This window comes from Pseudonaja textilis, chromosome 4, assembly GCF_049901715.1.
Source record: "Pseudonaja textilis isolate UNSWEBS1 chromosome 4, rPseTex1.2, whole genome shotgun sequence".
Lineage (NCBI taxonomy): Eukaryota > Metazoa > Chordata > Lepidosauria > Squamata > Elapidae > Pseudonaja > Pseudonaja textilis.
In genome coordinates, this window is record NC_141993.1 from 2,021,971 (window position 1) to 2,044,871 (window position 22,901).

General features: G+C 38.4%; 1 protein-coding gene and 1 long non-coding RNA gene across 6 annotated transcripts in view; one reads left to right on the plus strand and one right to left on the minus strand.

Annotated features, from left to right (window-relative positions):
* Nucleotides 1-19: 19 nt before the first annotated feature.
* On the plus strand, nucleotides 20-19,580 carry LOC148125734 (uncharacterized). Of its 5 annotated transcripts, none has more exons than XR_015743392.1 (8): nucleotides 20-151; nucleotides 412-650; nucleotides 7,413-7,615; nucleotides 8,712-11,292; nucleotides 12,014-13,448; nucleotides 15,868-16,093; nucleotides 18,630-18,787; nucleotides 19,452-19,580. It is a non-coding gene; the product is annotated as an uncharacterized LOC148125734 (long non-coding RNA). The 5 variants fall into 5 exon arrangements; XR_015743393.1 differs by having other exon boundaries at nucleotides 13,289-13,448; XR_015743391.1 differs by having other exon boundaries at nucleotides 8,712-10,084; nucleotides 11,132-13,448.
* Nucleotides 14,011-22,901, minus strand: part of HELLS (helicase, lymphoid specific) — a 38,355-nt gene continuing 29,464 nt past the window's right edge. Inside the window, exons 16-22 of the mRNA XM_026714499.2 lie at nucleotides 21,214-21,297; nucleotides 21,014-21,133; nucleotides 20,181-20,297; nucleotides 19,413-19,572; nucleotides 17,472-17,568; nucleotides 17,008-17,084; nucleotides 14,011-14,503 (exon numbers count right to left, since the gene is read on the minus strand). Of these exons, the coding sequence (XP_026570284.2) occupies nucleotides 14,421-14,503; nucleotides 17,008-17,084; nucleotides 17,472-17,568; nucleotides 19,413-19,572; nucleotides 20,181-20,297; nucleotides 21,014-21,133; nucleotides 21,214-21,297 (738 nt within the window). The 3' untranslated portion in view covers nucleotides 14,011-14,420. The remainder of the gene's footprint in view (nucleotides 14,504-17,007; nucleotides 17,085-17,471; nucleotides 17,569-19,412; nucleotides 19,573-20,180; nucleotides 20,298-21,013; nucleotides 21,134-21,213; nucleotides 21,298-22,901) is intronic.

Below are 22,901 nucleotides of genomic sequence, written 5' to 3' on the forward strand. Positions count from 1 at the left end.
CTTGCCTTTTGTCTCTCGCGCAGCAGCGGCAGGAAACCGGGCATTGCCGGGGCCGGGGGCCTCTAAGCGACCCAGCGGCCTTCGCCCCCCCCCCCCGCCCCCCGCTCCCCGCCCTTCTCAAGCAGGGCAGGTTAAGAAAGCCGCCTCCCAAGTAAGGGCTCCGAGCGCCGCGCGCCGAATTCGGCGCTTTAATGGAGCTCTGCGGGTTCGCCGACGTGCCGGACCGACGACTACCCGCACAGGCTGAGGTGGCACGATGCACAGGGTGGGAAGCGGTTGGCTGCGTGGGTGTCGCGGGAACACGGCCATTCACTGACCAGGGTGTCAATACACGCACACGCACCACCCACACGGTAACCGACCGCACCGCGCACCCTAGTTTGCAAATATGGCCCTTGATTTTTTTTTCAGGCCAAGTCCTTGAAATTTGCCAGAGATCAACGGTAATTCACGCATTCGGGGTTGGTTGAAGGAAGAACATGAAAGGAAACCAGCAGTCAAATTCTAAACCAATGAGATTTCCTGTAACGGTCCTGCCAAAGCTTCTAGATTGAGGCTTTGTAGATCCAGTCGTTTCTTCTGGGTTGTCTTGAATAAATCTCTCCAGACCACCGGATTTTATCTGTTAAAAAGATCAAACGGATCTCCTGGTAAGAACACCCGCCGCTTGGCTCGGTTCTTGGATTGGGGGGAGGGAGTTGATTTTTAAAGCCACTTTTGTGGTTTTAATCTCACTGCATCTTTAAGGGTGATGATGAGAAGCGAAAGAGCCACAGCGGGATAAGCAGGGGTGGGATTCAAATTTTTTAACAACCAGTTCTCTTTCAGTTAAGGTAAGAGGATCCTTGACAGGTAATTCTTGGTCATTACTCGCGTCTTCCTCAAGGGAAAGACAAAAAGATGAAGTGGAACTAGAGGGCTGATACTTGTGCCAATTATAGATTTGTCTAAAGAAACTTTTTCGCTGAATTGAAGGGAAAAAAAACCACTCCTGATCAATTAAATAGATTCTTCTGAATGAAAACTCATAAACAACAAGTATTTTCATTTCTAGTTTTAAAAAATGAGCTCATATGAAACATTTTTTTCGTTTAAAATAACATACAGCCTTTTATAAAATCTACCAACCATTATTGTAATGTTAAACAGAGCCATAGGAAGCATTGGTTGCTTGTTACCATTAGTTCCCGAAATTATTGCTATAATCTATACGTAAGAAAATGCAAGAAAGACCATTTGCTTCTGGAAAGTCTTAAAATAATTTTTGTTTTTGTAAAAACCTTGTTAATAGCGTGATTGCATACTTGAAAAACACATTCCATAATCATAACTCTGATTTTTGAAAGCTGAGTTAGAAAATTTCTCTGAAAAGACATTGCATTCCATAACATAATCTCAGGTGTGTGTAGTCTTCCTCTCTTACTTATTCAATTGTAAATCAAATTTTTTCAATTATTTATGACTCCTTACAATAAAGCAACTGGTTTTGGTGCTCTTTTCAATTAGGCAGGCTCAGCAGTAACTTCTCTTGGGGGAAGGGGGAAGAGTAGGATTCTTTTTGGTTTCCCCACCAATTTTGATTCTATATATTTTATGTCTGCTTTTCAATTGCTTCACATTCTTTGTTCTCCTCTGCTATTAATTAATTTTTTAAAAAGTAATATTTCCACCACTCCCTGAATTTCTGTAGGTAATTTATTTATGAGTCAGTAGACACCCTAAATCACAAATGTTGGGGGAAGAAAACCCACTGACATTAAAAGTCCTGGGAAATTAAATACATTTCAAGCTCCTTCCTAAGTTGTGACAGAGGGCTTATTTCCACTACAGTAAGCCACTTATTCCATAATACAAGCTTGGCTGTGGAAAGAGTTGAATCTGTTGCGGGTGGGATATAGATTCCAGGGCTTGCCAAAGGTTCTTCATTAAGAAGCAAAGAGTGTGTGGAAATGAGGAGTCCTTGAAGAAGCTGAGCCTAAGCTGTGAAAAGCCTTGCCACCATCACAAATGACCTCAGAAGATGTTTGGCAGCCATCCATATTTGAAAGACAGAGGTCCCTCTTTGAAAACGCAAAGTCCATATTTTGAATAGAGAGGACCATTGGTCTGAAAGAGGCAAAACAACCCACATATGTTAGGATTGAATACCCCTCCTCAACAGAGCAGGGAGGAATAAGACACCACCTATCTCCAGTTTACAATACAGCCCTTGCAGTCATTTCCAAGAAAATTCCACAACCAATTTTGCACCTGATTCCGGGTGACCTTATAAGCAGGACACAGATGAATCCCCCAAGTGGCCTCAACAACTCTCAAAGAGAGTGCTAACAACCATATGCAAAGGAATATAAATCCTTCCATCCTCTTCCATTGTCCAGTCTCAATTGTCAATCTTTCCATTCCCACCCACCGCCATTAGAACTGATGAAGCTTCCTAAATGAGAAGTGAAACTGTTACTTCTTCCTCAAGAAAAAACAGTCTATTTGCCTTTTGAAGGGGAAAAAAAAATACCTTTGAGACAACTATGACCTGGATGTCATAGTTACTAGAGATTGCCAGTAATCCAGGTCATAGTTGTCTCAAAGTTGCTGTTTCAAAAGGCAAGTGGTCCATTCACCACTCATACTGCCATTTGCCAAGCCATCTGCAATTTCTGAGCTGTATTTAAGGCTGTTCCACAAAGAACAGCTTCTAATAATTTAGGCTAGAAATTACAAGTTTATGAACCAGGTCTCTTTCTATCAGATAGGAACTTTTTGTTTTATAGCTAAACTGAATAAAAGCACCTCCCTCCCATTAATATTAACTAGCTCTCCAAAGTTACTATTAGCATTGGATCAGGGAATCTTCCACTCTGCAAAATTTTGAAGAGAGAAAAACTGGAAGGGGCATATGTAACTCCCGAATCCTGAAGTCTAGTCCCTCAACTAAAAGTTCCAATCTTATCTAAGTTCAGCTTTATTCTTCCACATTCAATCTTTCACACTCTGGAAATATGTAGAAGCACTGGTGATATCTAACCCAAACTCAAAGATGCAATAATCTCAGTGGCTTCATATGAAATAATGTGAGGTAAAGACCCCTCTGGGATGGTTTCCAAGAGGTAACACAAATCTTTCGATGTAACTTTCTGGTGGTGTCCAGAAAGATAGGAGGGAATCACTGCAAAACAGTGCCTCATCACCAGTTGTCTGCAGGGCAGATAAAGAATGTTTGGACCAAACAATTTTATCAACTCAGCATTTCCTATTTTAGACCAAGGTGACCAAGGTCTTCTCCATCCCAAATTGAGATGTAAACAAAACTTGAAAGTTAATCCTTAATCCTCTCCATGTACAAGTTACTAGAGCTACAATGCTCCCGACCTTCTCCTGGCTCAGTGATGGCTAACTTTTCCATGTTGCGTGCCAAACGTGCAGGTGCGCTTATGTGCCTGCACCCATGATGCAATGCTTGCGTGATTCCCCCCACCTCCTGCACATGCGCACACAACCCCCTGCATGCTGCATGCCTCTGCATGTGTGCACACATCTCCCACATGCATGTTTCCCCCCGCACATGCGTGGCAGATACCTTACAATCAGGTGGGGGCGGTGTGCACACATGCTCAGTGAGGCTGTTCCGGGCAACCTCTCTCATGCCAGCAGAAGTGGCTCTGCATGCCGCTTTCAGCACACATGCCATTGGTTCGCCATAATGGTCCTAGCTTTTCTCCTTAGCTAAACATGGAATATTTTATCATCCCTTTCTTTCTATCTATCTACTTTCTTCTCTGCCTTCTAATCTTCTTGCTCAAATCAGCATCTTGTTCTGTTCCATCAACCATATTTTTTTGTTTCTCAGGCTTATTTTTATATTCTTCTGACAATTTTTTAAAAATTCAATGATTTATCAAGATTCTTCAACAGTTCTTTTAGTACAGTTGCCACACCCAGAAATGACAACCTACGAATTTGGCTTTTTTATTATTAGGTTTTTGTTCTCCTAGATAAATATTTGTTAAATAAAATAAGTGAAAATTAGAAAAAAAAATCCATGAAGTGGTTGTTATGGGAGATATTAGCTACCTAGATATATGGTAAGACTAATTGTGCCAAACACAAGATATCCAGTGAGTTCATGACATATCTTGGGAAAGGGAAATGCTTTTTTGGAAAAATTAGACGTGGGCATTAGATGTGCTAACTTGGATCAGCCAAGGATTTTAGAAAGATTGATTATAATAAATCAAAGGAAATTATAAGAAAGGTGACAATAGGAAGAAATCACCTACTATCACACTGAGTAATGGCGTACTCCAAGGCTCTGTGCTGAGCCCCTTCCTGTTCTTTCTCTTCACCTATGACTGCAGGCCTGTGTATGGCTCTAACACCATTATCAAGTTCTCAGACGATACTACAGTGATCGGACTCATCAATGATGACAACGATTAAGAGTACAGGGAGGAGGTGCAGTGCCTAGCTATGTGGTGCGCTGACAATAACTTATTACTTAACAAAACCAAAGAGCTCATTGTGGTCTTCAGGAAAAAGAATGGTCACACACACTCTCCTATATACATCAACGGGAGAATGGCAGAACGTGTCACCAGCTTCAAGTTCCTGGGGATCCACCTCTCTGAGGACTTCTCCTGGCAGATTAACACTACTAGTCTGATTAAGAAAGCTCACCAGTGCCTCTTCTTCCTGAGATTGTTGAGGAAGAATCACCTCTCCTCAGCTATTCTGACTAATTTTTACCGATGCACAGTCGAGAGCATCTTAACTAGCCGTATCTCAGTTTGGTATGGAAATTGCACTATAAAAGAAAAAAAGGCATTACAGAGGGTGGTGAAAACTGCCCAACGCATTATAGGGATTCCACTTCCTGCCATTGTGGACATTGAGAGGAAACGATGTCTGCATAAAGCCCACAGCATCGTTAAGGACCCTTTCCATCCAGCCCACAAACTGTTTACCCTTCTTCCATCTGGGAGGAGGTTCAGGTGCCTGCAGTCTAAGACCAGCAGGCTAGGGAACAGCTTTTACCACACAGCAGTTTCCTTGCTGAACCCCTCAGTTCGTTTGTCCCCACATATATGCCGATGCTTCCCTTGATAATGCATGATGTATTTTGTATAAGCTTCCAAAGGTAATTTAATTTTTCTGCACTTTGCAAGGGTTGGATGATCCTTGAAGTCCTTTCCATAATTCTATGAATCTTTTGTATTTTTAATGAACAATTACCAATTAAAAGTAAAAGAACAAAAAATTCCATTGCATACTGTCTTTTGTGAATACAGGATCCTTATACAAGATCTTACTTTCATATCCTGTATCTAAGCTAGAAAATGAGTGTGGTTCTTTTAATTTTGACTGGCTTTGCTTCTTGAAATTGCATTATTATAGCACTGCAGCCTCTTTTGTTTTCCTTTCCTTTTAAGTAAAATCTGATTTTAGATTCCTTTTGAACTTTAATTCTTTGTTGATTGATTGATTGATTTATAAATATTTTATTAAACAAAACAATTAAAAACATTGAACATGGTGAAGTTGGTTTGACGTGATTTTGGGTCAATATTGCATATATATATTTTCTCATAAACAATTATTCAACTATATACATCTATACATTTGCTCATTCATATAATACATTTCTAACATCATTCATCTTCTTTTCATCTCATCCAATCATATACCCTTTCAACAACTCCTTTCCCAACTTAAGACCTTCCTGTCTGCTCCCACCAATGATAGAATTTATCCCAAATTGGTAGTATGCCGATTCATCTTTGTTTTTCATTTCTAGAGTTAACTTGTCCATTTCAGCACATAGTAAGATTTAGTTTATTACTTCTTCACTTGGTATAACTGTCTCTTTCCAGTTCTGGGCAAATGTTATCCTTGCTGCAGTAATATGTATATAATCCAATAAAGCTCATCTTTCTTATATTTTTTTGACATGATTCCTAATAGAAAGCATTGGTAGGTGATGTACTTTAAAACCCAACATTTCCTCCAGCCACTTCCCCGTCCTAAGCCAATAGTCCTGTGCTTACCACCACACATGGTAATAGTTCCCCATTCTATTGAACATTTCCAGCAATTTGGGGACTGGCTTTTGAACATCTTGGCCAGTCTGGCTGGTGGAAGGTGCTATCAACAGAACATTTTGAGTTTATATATGCTTTATATGCAGTGGCCATGATGATCTTTTTATTTCTATCCCATATTGTTTGCCATTGATCTAAATTAATGCTGTACCCAAAGTCTCTGGCCCATACCACCATAGTCTCCTTTACTTGTTCTTCCTGTAATTTATAGGCTAATAGAAATTTGTAAAGTTTCCCTATCAATTTATCCTCTTATCCTAAGAGAATTTTATCTAAGATTGTTTCTTGCATGTTAATTCCCCATTCTTTTTTATCCCGTTTATACTTTACTTGTAACTGTAGAGATTCCCACCATTCTAGATCCATGCTGTTTTAGGTCCTGTCTAGTTTTTAACTCTCTGTCCCTGTTTAAAACATCTTTATAGGTGATAGCTTTGTTTCAATAGGTTTGGATGTGTTACCACCTCCAATGTTGATATCCAACTGGCATTTCTAAATATATCTGTTTTCTAGTTTTATTCCAGATCTTAAATAGTGCTTGCCTAATTCTATGTTGTTAAAAATGTCTATGTAAGCCTGGCTTGTCAGACCATAGAAACAGGTGCCATCCTTGTTGCAGGTCGTGTCCTTCTAACTGTAGGATTCTTCTATTTTCTAATTGTATCCAATCTCTAACCCATGTAAGTGAAGCTGCTTTGATGATAGATTTCCCAATCTGGGAGGCCAAAACCTCCCCTTTCTGTGGCTTCTTGTAATAATTTAAGTTGCATCCTCGGTTTTTCCCCCTGCTATACAAAATTAGAGGGTGTCTTGTTTCGTTCTTTAAAGAAATTTTGGCTCAGCTTTATAGGTATGTTTTGGAATAGAAATAACAATTTTGGGAGCACATTCATTTTAATTACCGAAATCCTTCCTGATAATTATAGTCTTAGGTTACTCCATCTTTAATTCTTGTTCTAAGTATTCATTGTCTTTTTATCTCAGTTGCAATTAAAAATAAAGCTGTAATTTTATATGTGTTACACATCTATCTGCATTTATGCTGATTAATAAAATCATTTCATTAAGAATGAAATGGAAGGATTGTAAGAGCAAATGCTTGAGGACAGTATTTAGAAAATCTTCAAATCAGTATTACTTCTATTTATTCCTCATCCATAAATCTAATTAAATCATGGTGTGACATGATAGGCAGGAAGGTAAATAATCCTCTTCAAAAGAATTTAAAAAGTGCTATTTGGTTCACAGATTATACTGTCAGATAACTGATCAATCCATGCTATATTTTAATGTGTTATCATAAATGTATCCTTTTTCCAGGAAAAGTTTGAAATGAACTCAACAATTACAGATAAGACAAATAGTTAAATGTGTAGGAAGAAAAATAAAGTCCGGTTCCAAGCTGGGAGGAAAATGCTGGAAATAAAATGGAGGCTGGCTGCAAGGAAAGGTCTCTGTTTATTTAGTTTCCAGAAACTTCAGTGACAGCAGAATGTTTCTGGGGTGGCTGACAAATTGGCTCGGTGAGTGAACGGATCTTTATAGGGTTCTGGGGTTTTGTGATTGAGATGCTCCAGGGGCTTGGGCAACATAGTGAGTCTTGTGTCTTTTGCTATTCTAATGGTGGTGGGTAAATCCTATTATGTCCTAAAGGTCATGTCCTAGCCTTAGAATTTGGGTGGGGGAATGTAAATTCTTAATCCCATCAGCTCCAGCCTTCTGTGGGAATTGTGGCTGAAGGCATCTTGTTTGGGAATAGATTGGTCCCAGGGGTGGGCTGCTACCAGTTTTCCTTGATTTGGGCAAACCGGTAATTTTATCATTTTTAATGATCAATTTGGCGAACAGGTAAATCCCACCTCTGGCTGACACTGCCTACCCCACCCTGCCCCTCCCAGGAGTCCCCACATAGCCCATTTTGGATGCCAGGGCCTACGTGAAGGCTTGGGGAGGGCGAAAAATGGGTCTCCTGGAAGTTCTGGAAGGCCGGAAATGGGCCCGTTCTGGCCTCTGGAGCCTGGGGAAACCATTTTCGGCCTCTGGAGCCCGGGAAGGGCAGAAATGCCCCCCCACCCTGGTGCAGGAGGCTGACTAGGCCATACTCACCATGCAAAAGCTCACCCAGCAACTGGGCAGAAAAACCAGTTGCTAAAATTTTTGAAGCCTACCCCAATTGGTCCAGTCTTCTTGAATGAATACAAAATCTACATTCCTAAAGGCCAGCCTCTTCAAGTTTCTTAGTTTGAAGCTTTTTTTCCTATAGCAGGAAGGCTGGGGCTGCTTTCTGCCTTTTTAAAGGATTTTTCTCCATTTTTCCTTTGGGGAAATATTCTATCCTGCCTCTTTTTAATATTAAGAATAAATAATATTTTAATTTGAGGAGACGGGGCCGTCTTACAAATGTGTGGCCAAAAGCAATTTTATATCTCAGGTATGGAAAATATTGAGCTTTCAGAAATTTACCTCTTGGACCATTGATTGTAAGTCAACTGAAGGTAAATTTTTAGTGGGAGTTACTGGGATTGGGTTGCCAAATTCTCCCTGGGAGCAATCCTTTGCTGCAGCCAACTTGTTGGGGGCAGTCTTCCATGGGGAATTTTTCTTTCTTTTCCTCTGTAGTGAGGCCTGTAGCTGAGTGACATGATCTTTGCGATTGGAAGGCCTCCTGGCTGCCAGAGCTATTCCTCCAATGTTTCTAGTAGGTGGGCATTGTCCTCACCTCCAAGAAGGTAATGCTTGTTGTTTTCCATTTTCCTGCTTCCATTATCTAAATTCCACACCACCTGCCCAGCTCAATATTCTTCCTTTTGTATTTCATAACTTTTTCTCCATCTCTCTTGCTCCTCCTCTGGTTTAACAGTTTGCATTTGGAACAAGAAGGTCTGCCTTAATGGAGCATAATTTAGCAGCAGCAACTATTTTCCCTGCATTTACTATCTTAGGCTTTTGTTTATTGTTCAAATACTTTACCCACCCAAAATTTCCCATCAGTATCTTTGGAAGGAAGCCATGAATAATTCCCCAATGAATTAAAGGCATTCTTTTAACAAGGAATCCTGGCAAAATGAAATCAAAGGCAGATCTAAAATATTTTGCCTATCAGATGTCTCATGCTTCCATTCAGAGCAGTGTGTTCCTAAAGCGAGCATCTTCCCTTGTTTTTTGTTGTTCTACTGCTGAGCCAGGCACACATCTTAGCCAAAAACAACCTTGGTGGAAAATCTTCCTCTGTGCACAACAATGGAATAAATTGGAAAACAGACAAAGCCTGCACCTTTTAAGAGTATAATATCTTTTGAAGGTTTGCAAAACAGTGGCGGTTTTGCCTGTTCCAGCAGGGAGAGCTGTCAAACCCCAAGTCTGGAACTTTTGCTGGCTGGATTGGGCGAAAAAGTCAGGAGAACCCAGGCAAAATAAGAAGACATGACTAAAGAGTGCCTAAAATGTAAGCCTAAATGACAAATTAAGAAAAATAAATGTAGGAACCAACAGTATCAGTCTTTAAACAAAGGATAGGTATGTGTGTAATTGCTAATCCAACAAAAAAGAAAGTGCAAATCAATTTTTTTATTACAGCTTTGAGACCAGAAAGAATATACAACTTTTCTTTGAAACAGATAATTTCTTTCTGTTTTTCATGCCTGGGAAGAGAATTTAAGGGAGATAAGAAGACTCTGGACCAGTTAATCTTATTTCCATTCTGGGTAAAACAGTAGTTCTTATTAAATAAAAGCAACCAGAATTCAGTTCATAAAGGACAAATCTATCAAGGATAACTCAATTGCCTTTAGGTTTATGTCTTTAAATGGCAGTTAAAGAGAAATGGAGAGGAGTATGTTTCCTTCTCTTTCTTGCAAATTTCTAGAGATATCTGGTTAACTACACTGAAAATCAAAATTTGAATCTAAGATGGACTAGTTCTACCAAAGCTACTCTTACATTCTTGGAAAAGCCAGCTTTGCTGAAAAGTAATTAACATGGCTTTTGTAAAGGTAAGTCCTGCCTTATTAATTTTCTGGATGTTTTTGTAGATGTCAGCGTATCTGCAGACAGAGTGATCTGATTGACTTTGTATATTTACATTTTCCAAAGTCTATGAAGAGATGGCATAAAAAGACAGGTGCTGCTGCAGGTTGGTAACTGGTTAAAATAGGTTTGGTTTTTAATTACATTCTGTACAAAGGGCAGCTGAGGACCAGGGGAAAAAGTTCCTACTTTTGATTAATGCTATCAAATTACCTTCTTTGAAAACAAAATTTTGTAGAATTTGATCAATGCCTGTCAATTTATAGAAAATGTTGCCAGAGTTTCTGCTGTGGACAAAGAATAGGATTCTTTACACAGCAATCCAGACTACATGATGAACAAGCAAACACAACTGAGTGTAACGGGACAGAGTTTCCTTTTAAAGGCATTGAGACTTATGGATACAGAAAGCTAACTGATCTTCCTTCTTTGGTAATGTCCCTGCTGCTACTCAGTAAGACTAAGCACTGAAAAACTAGGAAGTGTAGGAATAGTTCTGTATCCACACTTACTAAACAATGATAAATAATTCTAAAGATTAGAGTGCCACACACAAAAGGGATAGTATACAGTATGCAAGCACTGAATGTAACACCTGCATTGCCCTTTTGTTCTTAGTAATAAACTTGTGCACTTATTACCTAGGAAAGAAAGCACAAATGAAAAGAATTCTTTTGTAGTGAGGGTGCTTAGTGAAGGTGCTAGCAGGCAAGAAAAACCTTGATTTCTCTAAAACAGAGCATTTTTTTTCAACATATTAAAAGATAAAAAGAATTTTCTATTTGATCAAGGCATGAAACTCTGAATAACCACATCAGCTAGGACCACATGTTAAACCTAATCTAAGTGAACTAAATCATAGCTTAGTCATGTAGCTGAATTGGAGCATTATAGCACTAATTCTATCTGAGCACCCACCTTATTTAATTTCACAATTTAGAATGTTTAATATTGTAAAAAAGTTTTTTTGAAGTAATTATGCGGCTTTTTCTCCTTTCCTTGGGTTGTTCCAGTGGTACATCATTGCTGGATCTTCCTTTGGAATCTATTATATTTTATCCTGAAACTATTTTCTTATACATGGAATGTTGAAGTGCAAAACAATGTCATACTTAATACACTGGCAACTTGCATTTGAAAACTGGCTGATATTCTTCTGTAATCTGTAGAGTGGGTGAGTACAGAAAACTCTTCCCCCAGAAAAGCTGCTCATTTTGGTCTTAGATCATTTCCTATCCTATAGTGGTTTCTTGAAAAGAAGGTAGTTTTAATTTTCTCAAATGTTTTAAAATCTGGGTTTGTTATCAGATACAAATGGCAATGGTCCAGAGGTTTCTCTCTCTTGGAAGGGGTAGGAGCAACCAAGTACAGGTAGCAATTGAATGGAATGGAATGGAAATTCTAGAATGGAAATTGTAGTCCCAAATATGGTTTTAAATTGAGAACTTCCTGTAACTTACGGTATATCCACTATCCCAGGTCACACAAGAAAATCAGTGGAACACAAGAAAATCATCGTTGATTTTCTTCTTTATGACATCCTTCAGATATCTGAAGAGTGTTTTCTTCCAAAATCTGGCCCTCATGTAAACTTTAAGTCCTCTCAGGCTTTGACAAGTTGGTCGAGGACCCTGCTGGATTATGTGCAGATGTGGCTAGTCAGATCCACCATGATTTTACTGTTTATGCTTTCTTTCATTTGTAGTTATTGTATTACGGTTTTACATGTTGGTTTTAACTATTCCTTACCCAGATTTGGTTGGAGTTTGGCAGTGTCTAAATTGAATAGATTAAAATTAAATGAGAAATTTCACATTTATCTCTGTTAAATTTCATTCTGTTACATTCAACCCAGTTCTCAAGTTATTAAAACCATTTTGAACTTTATTTTTTAGCACCCATTTTATATCTGAATCAGAGACAGTATTCAGCAGGTTCTGACCAGTTCTGGAGAATCAGTAGCAGAAATTTGGAGTAGTTTGGAGAACCGGCAAATCCCACCTCTGACTGGAGATTTTGCAGTATCCTTACCCTGCCATGCCCACCAAGCCATGCCCACAGAACTGGTAGTAAAAAATGTTTGAATCCCACCACAGATCTGAATTTAATAAACATTCATCAATTTAATCATGCAAACACTGAAGAGCAGAGAGGCCAGGGCTGAGTTTTGATGAACCACTAATAAGCATTCTCTGAGTAATACTTTTTGAGACAGCTTGTTTAATTATCATGCATTCACCCCCACTTAACTAGCTTTGTTCATTTGCACGTTTGAGGCACTTTTCATGTCTACAATGTTCTCACAGTCCATTAAGGAAATTGCTTGATTAAAAAATGAGATATTAGTCTGACAAGAAGTGTTCTTGACAAATCCATGCTGATTTCTGCTAATTACCATTTTACTTTTAGCATACTTGCTGATCAGCCTCTTTATTATCTTGAGAGGATTTGTGTCAGCCTGATTTGTCTGTAGTTTGTTCACCTCTTTTGAAGATAGGGGCAATGTGTGCTCTTCACTACTATCTTCTTTTCCAGTTCTCCAAGATTCTCAAAGACAATGCTGATGAGTTCATCCATTGCCTAGTTCTTCCAGAGCCTTAGAGTACAGCAGTTAATCCATTCCAGGTGATTTAAATTTAGGCAGAGAGGTATTACCCTACCATGGCTCTTCTGCCCACCTAAACTTTCAATCTGACCTCTTCATCTTGCCCTTTAGTGGCTAGATGGGCATGTCCCATCTCGTGGCAAGTCCTCACCTTTCGCAACTTTATGATGACTCCCAGAATTTTCCAACCAGCATGGGAATCAAAGGCCACACATCTTAAAGTTGTCAAGATTGAGAAATACTGTTCTAAGGGAACACACAGATTTTTGGTTATTGGAGAAGTTTGAACCAAAATAGGAGTTCAGTAGTTCTGCATTTTGTTACCTTTTAGTATTTTGCCTCCTTCCTTGAGCATGTTATTTGCTTTTTCTCCCCTTTTATTTTGAATATATAAAAAGTAAACTTTTTGGCTATTCAGAAAATCCTTAACATCTCTCTATGGTTCTGAGTTTTTGCTTTCCTCTCACCAACTCTCTAGTTACAGGTACCTCTCTGTACTCATCATATAAATATATTTTGATATTTTTCTGTGTAACCTTATTTTTTTTCACTGTGTCCAAACAAGGATAATCATCTATTCTGTATTGGCTAAATCCTACCTAAAATGTTGCATATTCTGGATGCTGTTTTTGGAAGAACATTTAAAACCTAAATCATCTTTAGAGGAAAGCAACAAAATGGATACAAAGTCTGCAGGAGGAAATATTTAGAAGAGCCAATGGAAGGTAATATAATGTATATATTCAACCTGGGAGAGAGAATTCCCTAATCAAGTCCAACCTAAACTATTGAAGCCCGCTGGTGACCTTGGTCCAGGGGCTCACTCAGCCCAGTCTTCCCCATGAGGTTGCTGTTCTGTATCTCTTTTAATATGTATTATTCAATTCATTCATTTTCTTGGCCTTGTGTTCAATAAACTTCTCAACCCTTCTTTGTTCCTTTTTGCTAATGAGTATTTTAGTTGTTCAAATCTTTTAACTAATTTACAAATGTAAACAGTTTTATGAATCCAAATAGAAGTTTGAATATGTTGCCTCATTCAATTAATTTCCTGGTTCTTTCAACTCTGGCAAAATGTATACAAAGTCAAACTCTTCTTTTAGATGACTTGAATGTCGAACTATTGTCAACAAGTTTAAAGATGTCCAAACAGAATATTAAAAAGAAACAAAAACAGTATTAATTGGCGACAGTAAAATAGCTAAAGGAGACAGATAAATGTGCTATACTGCAACTCTTATACAGTTAGTAAATAATACTTGCCAGGAGCAGTGATTAAACAAAACATTTCAAGCAAAATAGCATTTATTTGTAATGTCAACACAAACTGAAGTAGTACAATCAAGGGTTGTAAACAAATACTCTGAATATCTTCTGTTCATAAAACATACTAAAGGTGAGAAGTAAAAAATTAGAAGTAAAATTTATTCAACAAAAACTTTGCAGTAAAGTGTACAGATTAGTCAGTTACCAACTATTCAAGACAAAAATAGAATCTAAAATTTCTCAGGTATAAACAAGAGGCTCCAAAATCAACTTTTCATATACAAAAACTTAGCAACTTACTCCTCAGAGTTTTTGACAAGAATGCTTTCTGAAATGGAGACCAACAATAAGGTAACTGTTAAAAAAGTATCCAAGTTCAGCTTACAAAGGGACAGAAATATTATTTAACGGTCCAGATTCTGAAGTACAATTTACATGCCAGGATCATCAGTGGTCTCTATTATCATAAACTTGCCCATTTTTTCTTTCAGTTTCCCAGAAGTTTTCATCTGATCTGAAAGAAATGAAGCACACAGTTCAGATGACCATAAACAAACAGCAGAATTCCATTTTAAACTCCATTATTTTGAGGAGATAATTATTTCATAGTTAGATCTTTTGAAGTGGGTATATTACTTTCAGGAATAGAAGCTCTGCTTTCTTTCAAAACAATGCACACTTATTGCTATAGGACAGTGGTCCCCAACCTTTTTTGTACCAGGGACCAGTTTCACGCAGAAACACTTTTTCAAGGACGGGACGGGACGGGGGGAGACACACTATTTAGTGTGTAAATGGAGACATAATTGACTGGTGCATGGGGAAAGAGAATCAGAAGAGAAGAGAATCAGGTCTGTCTAACCATAGCATGTGCAATACATCCCTTTGAAGGATGTTCCTTTGAAAAGCGTCCAGAAGAGTAATCGGCAGATGGGGAAGGATTAGAAGAACAGAACTATGAAGAATAGTTAGAGAAACAGGGTGTGGTCAGCCCAAAGAAGAATGAAGGCAGACCTGATAGAGGAGCTTTTATCACAAAGAGGGTATGGATTACAGTGTCTATAATTGAAGGTTTATTAATGGGGAATGGAACTGAAGCTGTGTAAAATTAATACAGTATAAAACTATTCCTTTTTAATCAACCAAAATGCCCACTTTATGGAAAATGAATCTTTTAGACCTCACAAATTCTATCACAAGATCTTTAGGATGGACACATTTAAAAAAGAAATATCAGTGAGACATAATGGCTGCTTAATAGAGGCAGGGAAATACTTGGTGGAGATCTATGGTATTAAATTAAGGTAAAGGTATTGGGTAACAACATATATTTATCGGGAACCCCAAGAGTATAGGAAAATACTATTTAAATGACCCAATTGAAAACCTTCACAGTCTCAGTGACAGTATAAAGTTATAGGAAAGAATTACTGGAAAAGGCAACAAGTCACAACATAAATGCCTCTGAGGATAGGAAAGGGCCTGTTTGATTAGAGACAAACATCAAAGTTATCGGTTCTCTCTCTCTCTCACACACACACATACACACACACTACAGGAAAAAGACTTGTTGTTGGGGTTAGAAATAAGAAGGAAAGATCTGAGATATAACTGGAAACCTAGTAGTAAATATTTAATCCTGTTTCACTGGTAATTCATTATCCTTACCAAGAAGTAGTCTGGGTCTACTTGTCAAAGATCTTACTGAAGTCCAAAGGATCCTATGACCACAGAATTTCTCTGGTCCACTAATTTAGTCACTTTATCGGAGAAGGATATAAGGTGTGTTGAGCATAATCTGTTTTTAACAAACATGCTGACTTCTAGTAATCTTGTTCATTTCTAGGTGCTCACAAATCTTCTGCTTAACTTTTCCAGGATTTTCTTAGGTATTGAGATCAAGCTGATTGGCCAATAAGTTCCTGGATCCATTTCACCCTTTTTGTAGACTGAAACCACACCAGCTCTCTTCTGGTAGTTCCTCTGGCCCACAGGGGCTTTGAAAGATTATATCCAGTGGCTCTGAGACCGTATCTGCCACCTTCAATACTCTGGGATGCAAACCATCTGTTTCAGTTGATTTGTACTTGTTCAGGGTGGACAGGTATTCTCTTACTATTTTCTTGCCTATCTGGATTTGTGTACCTGTTCTACTTCCCTCAAGGCTGCTTTTGATAAGTTGAGCTATTTTTTTTTTCCTTTTGCATAAAAAGATGCAAAAACGGATTAAGCAGTTTTGCTTTCTTCCTGCTGTCTGGCACCTTTTTGTTATCTGCTTCCATCAGTGGACCTATTGTTCCCTTGACTTTCTTGTTTCTTGCATACTGAAAAAAAAAAAACAACCCTTTCAACACGGTGTGAGCAGGACACATCCTGGAACCGTGATGGCGAACCTATGGCACGTGAGCCCCAGGTGGCACGCAGAGCCATTTGTGCCGGCATGCGAGCTGCAGGCAAACTTACCTCTGCACATGCATGTGCTTCACAGCTGATTCTTGGACCATTTGAGGCCTTTTTCGGCCTCCCAGAAGCTTGAGGAAAGCCTCTGCAGCCCGAAAAATAGGCCCGTTTTGTCACTGGAAGTGATGAAACGGGCATATTTTTCGGGCTGCAGAGGCTTTCCTCAAGCCTCTGGGAGGCTGAAAAAGACCTCAAATAGGCTGAAAATCAGCTGGGAGGCCCAGTGAAGGTAAGGGGGCGTGTGTTGGGGAGATTGCGTGTGCAACTGCAGGGAGCGTGCGCGCATTGCCTTCTGGGTGCTGGCATGCACAATTTTTGGCACAGGAGCCCCAAAAGGTTAGACACCATTGCTCTGGAAGGAAGGCTGTATTCTGTTTATATGTAGTTGCTATGATATATGTCAGAGAGCTAAATGTAAAATAATAACCTGAGGAGAGTAAGAGGGAAATTCATAAGCATACTGGTGCTCACCACCTCAGTGGTACATATAACTTGATATTTAGAATTGATTTCTTAAAGGAATAAAACAGAAGGCATACTAACATATTTAAAACTTACCGATAAGGTCACTTCTGTCCAGCAGCAGCTCTAAATCTTTGTCAGTTATTACTTTTTCTGTTGAACCTTTAATCTCTCTAGAAAAAGAAAGAAGGAAATATTTTTATTAAATTCCCTTGTATTTAAGGGCTTAACTTTTTGGCAATGACTTTAGCTTTAGCTTTTAAAAATGCTTCCTTTACGTAATTATTTGTTCCGTGTGGGGAGTCAGTGTTATGTAATGATTAAGGGCTTGGACCAGGAATGGAGAAATTCAGGTTCTGGTCTATCCTCAGCCATGGAAACTTGCTGGATAATGTTGGGCTGGTCACTCTGCTTTAACCCTAACCCAGCACAACCCACCTCACAGGGTGGATGTTGTGGGATAACAGGAGGACAAAGTGCTCTATGTATGTCACCATGAACTACAAAATGAAAAAAATAGAAAATAAATCAACTAAATAAAGCAAGCAAGCAGATCATACCTGTCGTAATCCCTGGACTGCAGCAATTCTATTAACTCTTTGGGATCTAAGCAGCTCTTTGACTGGTTTACTCCAAATTTACCACCTTTGAACTGGTCTTAAAGGGAAACAAGAAAAAAATATACTTTTATTGAACAGCACTGTCAGTGATTTTTTTAAAAATTAAATATACTGTATAAACTGACAGTCATTTTTGTAATTCTAAAATAGAAGAATGATAGAATTATAGTTACAGAAAATTAATGCAAACACATCCATTTTCCAAAAGGACCTTCTTGATATTATATATAGAGTGTGCCCTCAGTTTATTGGATATTATTCCTGGATCTTCCAAGCCAAGAAAAAATAATTTTTTTGTAATCATAAACATGCATGCCAAAAATGGGCATTTGGCCTCCTGCACGTTGAGACTTCATTAATATCCACTTTTCTGTAACCCCTTTATATAATCTTTTCAGTCATGGTATCAGTAGAATGTCTGAAAGGGTTGCCAGAAGTAGCAACCTATCTGGTTTTAAGCTTAATCAAATAAATAAACTTGATAGTCTGTCCCTTTATTTCTAACAGTCTTAATTTTTAGTTCAGTCAAATATTGTCACATTTGATTTGTCTTAATTGTTTAATTAATTTCTTAATTTCTTCTTTGTCCCATTGCACAGAATTCTTTAAAATTTCAGTTAAGTCTCTCGGTAAATCCAGCAGGAAAAAATTATACAGGTCATTCTCTTTTGGTTTATCATTGGTATTTTAAATTTTAAAGTCTCATTTTTTTAATAGATCCAGGGAAACATCCTTGTCTAAGTCATTATCTTGGCTTGTCATTTATAAATCAAATTTTAATACTATGTCATATATTTGTTCTACATCTGGTTTTGTTCAATACCATCTTTTGAACGTATTGTATCCATCGAAGCTGGCATCATTATTGACATTGTTGATACTATAGCTACTTCGTTCTGATTCTGTTTTTTCAAAAGTCTCCCTATGTATTCTCATCATCAGAACATTTTGGAAGTTTTATAAATTTTTCCTCCACCTATATATTTTAGCTTCCTCTAGTGTCCAGTTTTGAAATTAAGAATTGAATGTCTTTTAAAATTCTGCGCTGTAATGAGCAAAATCGCTTATCCCATCATTTCCTGGATTTCAAACATGTAGAAAATCACTGTCCTGCAATCTCCTTGTGAAGAGCAGCCATCCAGAACAAACACCAACAATATCCCACCCTTTTCATATCCAGAGAGGTTTGAAGGAATCAGACTACTCGACTAGTTCCTTGGTCGTTGCTGCAGTTATTAGCAGAAATCTGTATTCAGGTACTGAAGTTTCTGAGTTTTTATGTAACTACCTTTAGCATCCCAGCTGCAATCTAGTCTAAGCCTGACAACTTTACTAACAGTCATCCATGCTTTGATTACATCATGAATATACTTACAGGATACTAGTTAAAAGTTTAGCCATGATGCCATTTGTTTTACAGGAACATAAAAGGTTGCTTTTGATTTTTAAAGCTTGAAATGCCACATAGTCTAGCTGTCCCCCCGCAAAATGTATGTCTCATTATGAACCTATGGGTGATTAAGATATGCAGGAAATGCCTCTCTGAAGATGCCTGAGCTCCTGGCATATAGAAGGATGCTGGACAGGATCTTTTCCTAGCTGTAAAAAGTTCTCCATAGGACTGGAATTAGAACCCAGGGACCTGTTTGTTTGAAAAAATGTTAGTAAGGGCTTTCAGTAGTGATTTATATTTTATGTTTTGTGTTGTTTTTGGCAGATTGTCCTTGTAAGCTGTCTTGTTGGCTGTGCCAATAAAAAAAACAAATAGCTTTTAAATGGAAGACTATTAAAGGCATAGTAATGTCAACGACAAAATCTCATAGCTAGTGGTCCCAACAAAAATTGTGAACATGATTTCGAAGAATTGTAGATATTGCTAACTTTTGTGGATTATCAGCTTCTCTAATTTCCTTTTGGCAGCAGCCCTCTCCACGATCTTCTGGTCAATGGTATTTGCAGTTACAAAACGATAGACAACCACCGGCTTCGTCTGACCAATTCTGTGACATCGGTCTTGTGCCTGAAGGTCAGACTGAGGATTCTACGAAAAGAAAATATATGAATGTAATACTGAATGGCACATGAACATCAGATTTCTCTTTTCATCTCCATGTAGAAAAAGGATTTCTGACTTGTTAAACAATTAGGGGAAAAATGTTCTCTGATGGGGACAACTGACTGACAACTTACATCTACAATGCAGTGCAACAATAGTACACATCAAGAGAAAGGGCAGCTGTGCTTGCTCAGAAGAAGATGCAGCTACTTTAAAGCATCCCTATGTTTTACTATTATTATTATTTTAGTGCTTGTGAGTCAATGTTGACTCCTAGTAACTGCCTGAACTAGCCCATGAAATTTTCTGAAGTGGCTTGCCAGTGCGTCATTCCAAGAGTGAAGGTGACTTGCCAGCTTACCAAGTTGGCTTTGTGCCTAAGGCAGAACTCATAACCTCCCAACTTCTAACCAGTGCATTAACTACTATACCAAACTGGCTCTCACTAATTGAATGTGCATTTATTCTAAGATGGTACCAGATTTCATAGGCAGAGCTTAAATTCCAAGTGGATTCTAAAACTACTCTACTGATGGGAGTTGAATATGCAGTCCTTTGGGATTAGGACTTCTGTCAGAATACACAGTACATACCCAGTCACTGTCATAAATTATGACCGTATCTGCTGCAGTCAGATTAATGCCAAGACCTCCAGCTCGTGTGCTCACCAGAAATATAAAAACTTCAGGGTCTGCATTAAAATTCTTCATCTGTAAAAGGCAGAATATCACCAGTTTAACATGAAATAGGACAATTGGCATACTTGTCCTTAAAGATAAACCTTTCTGCTTCAACTACAAAAAATTATAGGAAGAATTATATTTGGGCACGCTCCTATATTTTGCAATGTTTGGGGAGTTGAGAAGGTTAAGAACATATGTTAAAAACAGTGGAAAATTTAGTAGTTTTTAAAAATTCCCAATGAACTGTTTGAAAACTTAAAAAAAGAGCCATCACAGGATACATTTTTAAAATCCAAACAAATGAAAACTTATTAAATATAAGAGGCACGCAATTCAAAACTAATTTGAAATTACGCTCTTACACCTGCAATTATTCATGATAACCTATAGTTTGAATTAAGTGTGGCTGAGGAATTCTGGGAGTTGAGGTCCACACAGTTCAAAACTGCTTAGGTTGAAAAACACTGATCTAAATATTTTTGGATATATTTTTCATCACAAATGTATGTTTCAAGACATAATCCACTAATCCACACTAATCTCCAGCAATTCTATAATAATATACAACATTATCATGTCAACAACTTATCTCCAAAACAGAGCAACAGGACTGCAGAGGCTTCCCAATGATTTTTGCAGAGGATAAGTTGAAGCCAAATAGCTTACACTCAACTTGTTTTCTTGATAAATCTCACAAAAAATTAAGCAAATCAGGTTAATGTTTCTGAGAAAAGGACACCTACATTTTCTTCTCTGTCTGCATAAGACATACTTCCATCCAGACGACTAAACTGGTAATCTCTCAGATAGCAGTAGTCCATTAAAATATCCAACATTCGGGTCATTTGTGAAAACAGCACCACCTAAATTGAGGAAATATTCCTTAGTTAACTTGTCTCAGAGATATGATTTTTAAAAAAAATACTAAATTCAAAAGTAGTACCTTGTGTCCTCGCTTTTTTAGTTCTGGTAACATGCGATCCAAGAGTAATATTTTTCCAGAATTCTTCACTAGATCCTCATCCACCTTCATATGAGAGGGGAAATAACAACAAAACTTATATTATGAATATAATACTGCTTTTAACATGCTGATTTTCTTGGCCTTTCAAAAGGAACATTTATAAATATGGTCTCATTTCCTTTATCATCAAAGAAAGACATAGTCTATTAGGTTGATGGAAGATTTTGTGGAATTTAAGAGCAGAGTGGATCTATGGAAAGCTACTGTTCTGACCCAGCCTTACCAGAAGCAAGAAGCAGACTCCCTTGTCATGAAAAACCCCTATCTTTATTTACCTCTAGTGAATTAATTGCATTCACCCACCAAAAAGTCCAAGCAATAGTCCTTCAACAAGTTAACTGCAGTAACAGACCTTATCAGTTCCTTGCAATAATTGCAAAGCTCCCAGCCGAAAGCTGCAAATTAAGTTCTGGCAAGCTTTTTTCTGTGGCACGAAACACAATGAGCAAAATCTTCAGAAAGACGGACGGTTGTCTCCTACGACAACCACCCCCCTTTTCCTTCTGTTTATTCCCCAACCGGGGAGGAGCCATTCAGTGTCCCATGTGTGCTTTGCTTCCCAAGTCGACTCCTTGACCTCCGTTGTTCCCCTCTCCTAACAGCTCTATGCATATGTGTGTCTGGAAAAGGCCCCAGATGTTCTTCCTCCTCACTCCTATCAGCCTCCGAAGGCACCTGGGAAATGTCGGACGGCCCTGACTCTGTCTCTGCATCCGACACAAAGCATCCATCAGAGCCTTCCCCAGACTCCAGCACTGGCCCAAGTTCCTCCCCAATCTCGTCCGATTCTGCCGTCAGTTCCACTGGCAGCTGGCGGGCCACAACAGCTACAAAGAACCAACATTAGATGGAACCAACAGAAGAGCTGGCACCTGGGTCTGACAAAAGCTGGGAACTATGAAAATGGCTGAATAGATTGTACACGGGTACACCAAGATCCAGAGACACTCTGAACAAATGGGGCTGTGTCTGGTGGCTTCTGCTCTTTGCAATTGTGGTGACAGGCAGACAACGACACTACATATACCCACCCTTTGTGTTTTGATCAGTGTACACTTGAGGACCACACGATATGTTTTATGAGTTGACACAGAACACAATTAATGTTACTAGTTTCTGGGCAAGATCTGTAAAATTTGTATATAATTTGTATTTATATTTTAATTTTTTATCATATAATAGTATGCCTTATTTTAACTGTGATGTTTCTGACAACATACTGATTACAGGGGAGCAATGGTGACATTCTAATCTTACATTGCATCCACAGCCACAAACGCAATATCCACATACACGTTAAATAAGGCACCCAAACTCCCCCAGAATCAAATCATGTAATATTTCTCCAGCTACACTGCCTATACCTGCAGCTTATCATTTTCTAACTTTCTCAGTTTTAATCGATGCTTATTAGACATTAACAATGATAGTATTAGTTTCAGTTCCAACACATCACTGCTATTCCTGTATCATCTAGAATCTTCCCAGCATTCCCTTTTTCTCTACACATATCATATTATCACATATTTTTGCAGTATTCTGTTACATGTATTTTCCCTTCACCCAAATCCTTTCCCACTTCATCATTCTGATAACCATTATTTATA